Raw genomic sequence first — 10,402 nt, 5'->3', positions numbered from 1 at the left:
ACTTATTGGTTACTTTCCCAGCTGCTATGTATACGTAACAAAGGAAAGTATTGGAATTGTGTCAAACTTGACTCTCCGAGTTTTTTACAAATCTCCACGTTTTGAGACCTGAACCGGCGAACCCAAAAAAGGCAAAAAAATTGTGGATATGTACCATACCGAGACGCTGTTAGTTGCTTGTTCAAAAAGTTAAAACTTTCTTATAAAACTACAATTTCTTCGACCGTCAGTAGCGAGGAATATTCTGGTAATGAAATAAGAGCTACTCCTGTATGATTTTTTAATTTTAATAATCTTATCATATTTAAATAAATGTTTCAGCAATTTACTACTTCCCGAGTTACTTTTTTAGGCGTTGTTCGGTTTGCATATCTTGAAGTTTATCCCGGAAATTTCAATGAACCGTCTTGAAATTTCCGGGAGTTTTGCCATAAGAGCCAAAAACATGGATTTGTTCACCCAATAAATTATGCTGGTTTTAAATCAGTTACAGTTAGCGACTAGGGAGACTTGGATAGGAGTAACGCAAGTGACCTAGCTGTATTGGATGTTGGAGGTGTATATATATACGAATAAATCGTACAAGCAAAGAAAAAAAAGGTCAACAGGTTGCGCACGATATCCCCGGACGGCGAGTCGATTCCCGGACTATCCGGATGGATGGTAACACTATTCCGTGCTCATTTCAATCGGTCCGAGTCGTAGGTGGATAAAATATGGAATAAAATGGTTCGAATTCTTGCAAGATATTATTATTTATTGTGAAATTTTGCCGTCCCGCCCCCACTACGCTACGCTACTGCGTTGATCCTCCAACAGGTTTCGAGTTGTTACCAGGTGACGATGAAAGACCAATGAAAAGACAACTTTGGGTGCAAAACTTATAAAACCTCGCGATTCAAGGATGTGACGTTCTTGGTGCGCCACTTCAGGATTTTTGCGATCCTGCAGATCAGCAGCGACAGATTTGTCGACTCCTGGGACTTACCGTCGCTCTTCCGTGACGTCTTGCTTCGCCCAGATTCACCCTTCTCCCGAGACTTTCGCCCGAAGCTGTCGCACGCCCCGAGGCCGTCGATCGCAACATCTGTCATCGAGGGACAGAAGGAAGAACTTCGTACTCTTGTATGGACTTTTAACTCGCTACCCGAACTGTGTTACGACGAAACTTTGCAAAAACGTTGTAAGAAACTTTATGTGATATAATAAACGAGTTAAAGGATGGAAAGTCTGTCTCAGATTCTAATTACGTAAAAAATAATGCCAAAATATCGTTAACAATAATGAATTATATAATACTAATTTAATTATAAGGATCCATCATTAGCCGTTATATAGTCAATATCAGTTTAACAGAGAAACTTCATCAAGGATGATTATTTTCAAAGGAATATTCTGAAAAGGAATAAGGAATCCTCTGTGTTTTATACTACTGTAATAACTAAATACGGGATGCATTTCTTCGTTGTTCGGAATAAGTCTAATATTACCATAACAATTCTGGATAAAGAAAGATTCTGGTTTATAAATTCTCGTCATTAGCTCGACCCGAATTTGCTAGAATTTTTCAGATGCAAAGTCGGATTTTTTGGATTGAATCTAGCTCAAAGTACAAAACTAATACAAATAAATTATTCTTGTTGTCTTCTTTCATCATCACAGACATTTTTTAACCGCTCAGCCATCCGGCTTTCATTATCACAGACTAGACATAAAACTAGTTTTGTAGAACTTACCATTTCGTAGATGATACACGACCGAATCTGCGTAGGCCTAAAAAGAATAAATCAGCAACGAGTTGCTCAACTATCACTAGTAACATTTAAAATTTTGGTTTCTTCATTTGTTGTTATATTTTATTTTTAAAATTTTTTAATATTTTTAACTATTATAAAATGGCAAAAAACTTATTTTGAGGGTAGGGATGAGTTTGATAAAAATTTTAAATGCTAATAATAAGTAAAATCATCATTAAGTCCGACCCTACTCGAGATACACCCGACCCAATTATTTCCCCGCCCCTCGACCTTTAAGCATCAAAATTTAATAGCATCAATCCCCCTAATAAACAAACTTCCTTGCAAAATTTCAAAAATTTTTCGACAAAAAGCACGGTAGTTATTAAACTTCTAACAAAGTGAACAAAGTCGCGCCACACACAGACATATTCATATATACAGAAAAAACTTCCGAATGTTTTGCATTTCAAGATGTCATGAATCCAAAAATGTAAAAATACTGGGTGGTCATTTTTTGACCAATCGCCTTACTTTCCCACTGTTATATATAAAAGCCAAGAAAGTAAAAAATTCATTGTTACGCATTCTATTGCAATTAACCACAAATTATCATTCGAAATTTTGAAAAGTTGTTTAATTTAATTTTCGCATGTGCAATTGATTACGCGTCTGCTTTTTTTTCGAATTTTGGATAAACGCGCGAGAACTTTTCGATTTTATTAATGTTTTTTTAGAAGCACTTTTTCAAAATTTCAAACCAATAAATTTATTTATACACTAGCTGTTACCCGCGGCTTTGCCCGCCAGGATTTTGCAAGCAAACCCTATTTATATTCAGTACAGTCGACCCCTCTATAACACGGTAGATACGTTCCTGTTTTCATGAATCCAGCTTCTAGGAATCCAGCCAATCATAGCCCGGCACATGTGAAGTTTATAGACTACGGCTGTTTGAAAGGTTTCTTCCATAAAAATTAATCGATTCTAGAATAATTCGACTCGACATTTCCAAAATACGTATAATTTTTTGGGAATAATCCATATAAACTATGCTATAAACAAAAAATTGTAGAATTACTTACCGAGTGTGCACCGTTCGACTACGCCGTTCTTAAGCTTGTTTTCGTCGTGGAGATTGTCATCGAATGGCGCTCGCGTGCTTCCTGATAAATTAATTTTTTTTGCGAAAAATTCGCCGAACTTTAGAGACTTCATTAATATAAATATAATTTTTATTGACGTTAAATAATAAATGGTTTTTGATAGGTCCGCTGCTCGTTTAAACTCAACGGTTTGTGCAATCCTGTCGCGACGCAAGTCGGCGATAACGTTTTACCGAATTTTAGGAGTTATTTTTAGCATGTATGTACGAATACTGTCGCAATTTTTTCGCCGTGATATAGGAATCCGAACTATAGGAACCCGTGTTATAGGGGGGTCGACTATATTTCAACAACTATAGTAATTGTTATATAACACCTACCGCTGAGAATGATGAGAATTGCCGAGAATCAAACGAAATGTTTTCAATTTGATCAATTTTCTGGAACGTTTACAATCGTTCTATAATCGAACTAATATGCAATAACAAATTCGAATTTAAAACGGTTCGAACATTTGGTTAAAAAATCGAAATATATCAAAATATTTATGACAACGTCTGAAATGTTATCAATTTAATACACCTAAGTACTCAATGAAGACTAAACGTAATTAAAAACAAAAAAATCGCATCTAATATAGTACAGGAGAAGCCGTTCTTCTGGTTAAGCCTTAATCCTTTCCCTCTCCCCTCCGCCTAGGAATTTCGAAAAATCCCTTCTTAGTGCGCGTTTTCATGACGTACCCTAACTGTGTACCAAATTTCATCTCTTTAGGTTCAGCGGTTTGCTCTGGGCGATGATGAATCAGTCATTCAGTCAGTCAGTCAGTCAATCAATCAGTCAGGACAAGTAATTTTATATATTTAGATAAAATTTTACATCGAAGTATTTAATTTGTTTTTTTTTAGTTTTGTTACACCAATTACACACTTAAAACAGCCAAAAACGTCAAATACAATAAACACAAACTGAAATTTTTCAAACACAATGTTGACAATAATTTAATTATTATAAAATATATGTTATTTACATAAATTAAATTATCCATTTTCTTACAAACAGGAATAGGAACAATATAAATATATTTTACATTAAACAAACATTATTTATTATTTAAACATTAAATAATGAAGAGAATGAACTTTATATAACTTAAACTATTGTGTTGTATGGAGTCATATTATTTGTCATTCTCTAATTTATAAATACCTAGAAAATGGTCTAGGTAATTAAGAACGTACAGGTAACCGTCGAAAGTTAATGTAATATCCGAAGGCCTACGAATGGGATCCGAAAACAGCACTCTGCCCAAATATTCTCCGTTCCAACTGAAGATCTGTAAAACGAAGGTACAGTATTTTTAATTTTTCGACGATTATCAAAAATTTTTATTACAGTAGATGCTCTCTAATCCGGCCATTCTTTGTATAAATGGGTGCCAGATTAGCGCGACTGCTAGATTACTGAATGTATAGGCCTAAAGGCAATATATGATTCACTTGTTCCCTTTGATACTATTGTTTTTCGGTGACGGAAAGCAAATTATATGGTTCGCTGGCATGTAAGACTACAAAGAAATAAAACCAAAAGCACTAGATCATCATAGTCCAAGCAATGTCAACCAATGCCGCAAATAGAGTCAGCTAGCACGAGTCAGAGAAACGATGACCTGATCTGAATTGCCTTTAAGGTGCAATTACGTAGGCAGTTATACAGTAGTTTAAACGGATGGGATTGTGCAAAGTATATCATAGGGATGTCGATGCATTTCTACATATACTTTCTTTAGCAGTGTCAATACCTACTTACTTGCTTTTACTAGTAATGCGAATAAACTCTATCAGTTAAAAAAAAAAAAAAAACATTTGCGGAACTTTTAAAGTCATTTGTTCAATGTCAGGGTTCACAAACTATCGTACACAACAAGAAGAGTGATCAAAACGTGTATGAGTAATTAATGGACAGTCCCCAAGTCATGGAAGTTTGGATAAATATTCAAATCAAAATCCCATAACAGCGGACTTAACATCTTACTGTAAGACCATCTGGCCAACACTTTCCACTCACTATATGAACACTAATACACCAATTGTTGACTAAAGTTGACGACAAAGCAGCTGAGATGTAAAAATAGATTTCACATATTAAAGAGACTGAATACTAACCTGAATTCTATCATTCTTGCTATCTCCTATCAGCATAGTATCACTGGAATCTAATGTGATTCCCGACGGTTCATTGAAATTTCCGGGAGTTTTGCCATAAGAGCCAAAAACATGGATTTGTTCACCCAATAAATTAGTCTTGTACATCTTGCTTAATCCTAACACAATGGAAATATGATTAATCTACTTATTAGAAAATAAAAATAATCTTAAACTCACCTAAATCGGATACGACCAACTCGTTATTGTAGGTGGCCATGAAACGACATTTCGAATTTTCTGGCCTGTCCAATATTGGCTGATAAAGGCAAATATGTTCCAGCTGAGCGTCTTTGTTAAACACAAACAACTTCGGCGACCTACTCTCGCTTAAAGTCACCAACTTTTCATTTTCCGTCAGCACCAATCCTTAAAACATTTTCAACTAATTATATTATAGAATCACTTGTTTCATACTATAATTATAAGTGTATATACATACCGAAAGACTTGTTTAATATTTCATTGCCAGTACTTTTGATAAATGTCCCATTAGAATCGTAAAAGTGAAGCGAATTATCATCTTTGATAACTAAAATTCCATTTTGAAGCATAACGGCTGCCGAAGGCCTGCATAGTCTCTTACCTGAAAGTTCAATTGCGTAATTTAAATCTTTTAAACTTTAACATTCAATTCTTTTTCTAACCTACTTAGGCCCAAGGTCTTAGATTTATAAATCTAAGACCTTGACTTAGGCCTACCTTGATCTGTGGTATTAAATAGTGCCTTTCTCTTTCCAGTTTCGTCGAGGATCCAAACTCTATGATTTCCCGTGTCGCATATAACTATGTCTTTATTATCACTCACGACGACGCCGACAGGATATTTAAGATCCACTCCGCATTGCGAAGAAATCACATGTGTGAGTTTGGCAGTGACTGCAGCAAAATTCTCTGAATATTTTAAAATAGAAAAGATTAAATAAGCATGATAAACAAATATAAAATAAATTTTGGATGTGTATGCATTCTTACCTTCATCATCATCATCATCAGTATTATTCAAGCTTTTACGAGCATAAGGGCTATTATCTCTCGTCGAGCCATCTAAATTCTCAACTGTTTGTGAAGACCAGAACACATTATCTGCAGTAGTACTGATCTTCGATTTATCCTTTCTGTTAGCACTTGTACTTTTGTCCCATTCAGATCTCTCAGTTTCATTACTTTTATACCAGTCAGTCCCATCAGTTCCATTACTTTTATTCTGAACAAATGGTGAAAGTTTATTAGCAGTAGGCATGTTTATTAATCCCTCTGCTTTTATATCACTGTTACTGTTTATCCTTTCTACGGGTGAAAACCAATCTTTACCATTTATAACAGAACCGACGTTCAACCCCTCAGTTAGAGAAACCTTTACCTTTCCAGTGCACTCTCCGGAAGAATAGACTTTTCCTCTGGTAGCTAGAAATTTTTTCGGAACTTCTTCCTTTGCTACGAGACCGCGTCCCATTCCAGTAACTTTAAAGCTTTTCTTCTCGTCATTTTCTGTGCAGAATGAGCTACAAATGCCGCCTTGGATAAAAAGCTTAGGAATAGTTTCATTCTTATTCGGCATTTCGACTGTTTTAGATGCTGACGTATCTAAACAGTAAGATCCATATTTGGGACTTCTAAGCAGAGGATTTTTTATTGTCAATGGACTGTTTCTTACATGACGAGCACACAACAAAACAGAGACTTTAAAATCAATACCGAAATTGTTTTGAAAAGTAATTGAATAAAAACCATTCTTTTTATCAATGACATTCCCATAAAACTTTCTACCTGCAAAATTTTCTGCGAAAGTAGTTAGAGAATATATTAAAAGAGAGTGCCAAGGCTTGCTACTTCTCACTTCTAACCAATACTTATCATCCAATTCGAATAAGGTAAGAGTCAGTTCCTCTGGCAAAACTGCACACGTTTTAAAATAACCGATTGCCGATTTGGCTATCGAAATATCTTCTGGTATAAAATCCAGAGAAATATAAGGTAGAATGCAAACTTTGTTGGAACTATTCTCTATAATCCTGACGATATCGCGCAAACAATGGAAATCATTGAAGACATTTAACAAGTTTGAATAAACGTATTCTTCGACTTCTTTCTGGAAATCAAGCAGTATTTGAAGTTTTGTTTGATAAGCGACATCCAATTCACTGGTGAGCTCCTCTTTAATAGCATTTATTAATGTTTTTATAGACTTTCTTGCTTTCAGATATCCATTTTCTAGCAACACAATGGTATTATTTATTTTTAAACGTTTCCTTTTATTACTGGTTTTATAATCATTAAGAAATTCGAAGAAATTTATGTATACATTGTTCGTATCCATCTCTATCTAAAAAGAGGAAAAAATTACGCTTAATAATAATAATATCCCGACAATTAACAAGTTAAATAAGTTCTAAAAAATCTAAGAAACAAATGCAAAAAGTTTTAACTTTACAAGTCTGATTAAAGAAGCATCATCTTTAAGCATTAAATTTGTAGACCTGAGGCTACCAGGTTTAATGCTTTATTAGAACATGGAAGCATATAAATCTTAAATGAATTGCATTCAGACCAGCATATTATAATATGTTTGAATAAAATTTGCGTTGTGTGAGACTGGACTTCTTGCATATTCTCCAGATTTGAAATCTTGAGACTTCTTTCCATGGTGTTATTAGAGTACGTATTGAACTGTCCCCATCTTTTGTACATAGGCTATGTAGTTTATTTAACTCCCGTTATATTGTTCTGTATTTTATTTTCATTTCATTTTAGTTTCCTTCAACATTCTTTTACGTATGTGACCTCCAAGATGAATTTAACGAGTTCTATTTTATACAAATTTTTTAAAATTTTGTTTTATGTAACATTCCATAACTTGAAGATAGCTGTTGAAGACTGTTGAATACGTTTGTTCTTATAATAAAGTGGATCATATTAACTGGAATACAGGCGTTATTTCGTGCTTTTAATATATCTCATCCAGTTTTGCAGCATCTTTTAGAAATTTGTGTTGTTTGCAAGCTGAGAATGGCCATAGAATAGTCAGAAATACCTCTGAATAAGTAAAAACTTCGGTTTTTTGAATTTAGTAGTTTGGTCTTTCAAATTGTAACATGGGTGCCAAGCATAAAGCAAGCATACATTAGTATTACATACATAATACCATAACTACGGTGCCATGTTTCATACATTTTCATAAAAATTAGTAATAAAATGCTATTAAAGGAAATTAGAGTATTTATTGGTATTATAACTTAAACCATAACTTTTATTTATGATTAAACTATAAAACATTTATAACTTAGTAAAAGAAAATCGAAGAATCTGATAAATTACATGTTTTGTAGCCTAAACCTAAAAATTTTACATATTTTGTTAGGCCTAAATCGTCATCTTCATAAATCGCATAATTATTAGGAAATTCGCCTAATTACATTATAATCATTTTTATTTTGCTTTAAATTTGATTAATTTAATGTTAATTAATTAATAATACGCCAGTATAATGTAGTTCTTAATACTTACTTCTGTAGCAAACTTCACATTCTAAGACGGCGGCGTTTGTAATGGTCGAAGTTCGTCTGCTAGAATTGACGCTTGTAATTTTCATTTTAATAATGTTAATTTATTTATTTATTTTAATTTATATTGCTGCGAATAAATAAAAAATAAATATGATAATTAGAGAAATTTCACGTATTTTTTATTTAAAAGAATTTTGCTCTTATCTAGCCTCTTGCTGGAAGTTGTCATTGGTTGATAACAAATGTTCAATTAAGCGGATGGTACAGAAAATTAAAATTTAATAAACACTAAAATTTAAAAATTTGGCAGATGTTTTCACTTAATCAAATTTCTTCAAGCAGAAAACGGATTTAAAGTAAAATATTCCCGAAAACTCATTTCGATATGGCACCGCTTATACTCGTTATTGTAACCAGTGTTGTGGAGTCAGTCAGTAAAATTCTTTCGACTCCGACCATTGAATTTTACTGTGAAAAATACTTTTTAACTAATCTATTAATATCTAAATCTAAAGAAATTTCTTAGAAAACAGAAACTTCGATAAATTTAGATATCAAAATGATATTTACCTATAAAGACCATTTCACACCAAAATATTTTGTGTATCGCATGCGATATGCTCTATACTTTCAGAATTAGCTTTTATTAATTTAAGGCCCAGCAGTGACCGAATGGATAAAACCACCAAACACTGGTAGCTGGTCGAGGGATTGCGCCTCGTCAACGAACTGGCCACGTGGAGTTTTTCGTGTTTTCTCTACGTTAGAAATACCTAAATAGAGACCAGTTTTTTTAAATAAAAGTCCCCTCAGGAGGTAACCCCGCTCAGCAGAATGTCTATGTATTGCGTTGCCGTAGCCAAAAATACGAAACCTATTAATTTAAACGAATATATTCACATTGCCTAGAGCTGTACTCTCTATATAACATATACAGTAAACCTGTCTATGGCAACCACCCACGGTTCCTTCAAAAAGTGGTCTTTTAGACAGGTGGTGCTGTAATACCGTATTTCCGTACGTATTTTGCGCACTTTTTAGCCATTTCTACTACTAAAAACTCGAGGTGAGCAAAAATAAGCGAAGTTTTTCAACGATAGGGCTATATTGGTACTGTATTGTATTTTATTCTTATCGGATAACTCGATTTACAGGAGTCGTCGTGATTTTATAAGACAGATTTAATACCAACATTTTAAAGATTAATACAATAGTCGCATTTTCTCGATTATAATGCACACTTTCTTTTTTCCGACCTAATTCAACTCGGTTGTTTTCGTTCGCTCCTCAGTTACGTGTATTACGTCATCGATATACAAAGCGTGTCGTATCTCTACATCACTTTGGTTTTGTTATTCGTTAGTTTAATCTTATTTTAACTTTAAAAATATTGTATTTTTTAATATTTAATATTTTCTTAAGTACAATAAGAAAAATTATTTATTAATAATAAAACGATTTTATTATTTTTACTCATAATACGATTTCATTACATTTCGCGATTTTCCGGAATCGAAAAAGGAAGGTTGCCTGTAAAACTGATTTTTGCATTAATGCGTTTATTGTTTTTTGAATATTTTGCCTGCGAAAATTACTTGGATATTATTTTTCTAAAAATATCGTGGAAATAAGGTAGGTTGATACAGAAACTATTTATCGCACGTGTACTGTATATGAGCTTCAAAATAAATAAATAAAAATAGATTTTATCAAACGATGAGATCAGCCGATTAATTGTATCGTGTACAATATTTTACACCCCCAAGGAAAATACTGTAGGTCTAGGGTAAAATAAATTTTGTTTTCCCACAGTTAAACTTCGCCGCTAATTGCTGTTGTGATAACTTTAA

The 10,402-nt window shown here is 33.5% G+C and overlaps 1 protein-coding gene across 2 annotated transcripts; it reads right to left on the bottom strand.

The window, feature by feature from the left end:
• Nucleotides 1-3,700: 3,700 nt before the first annotated feature.
• Nucleotides 3,701-8,694, bottom strand: LOC111631279. Of its 2 annotated transcripts, none has more exons than XM_023375496.1 (7): nt 8,554-8,694; nt 6,022-7,372; nt 5,749-5,940; nt 5,489-5,659; nt 5,227-5,415; nt 5,008-5,165; nt 3,701-4,178 (listed from the first exon to the last, which is right to left on the bottom strand). In XM_023375496.1, the coding sequence occupies exons 2-7, from the start codon at nt 7,364-7,366 to the stop codon at nt 4,023-4,025; spliced, it is 2,211 nt and encodes a 736-aa protein (XP_023231264.1). In that variant the 5' UTR covers nt 7,367-7,372; nt 8,554-8,694; the 3' UTR covers nt 3,701-4,022. The 2 variants fall into 2 exon arrangements, with proteins under 2 accessions (XP_023231264.1, XP_023231265.1); XM_023375497.1 differs by having other exon boundaries at nt 3,705-4,178; nt 5,489-5,632.
• Between the last annotated feature and the right edge of the window lie 1,708 nt (nt 8,695-10,402).

This window comes from Centruroides sculpturatus, unplaced genomic scaffold, assembly GCF_000671375.1.
Source record: "Centruroides sculpturatus isolate CEXI.00-Female unplaced genomic scaffold, Cexi_2.0 scaffold50, whole genome shotgun sequence".
In the NCBI taxonomy this organism is placed as follows: Eukaryota; Metazoa; Arthropoda; class Arachnida; order Scorpiones; family Buthidae; genus Centruroides; species Centruroides sculpturatus.
This window is presented reverse-complemented; position numbering and strand designations above follow the sequence as displayed.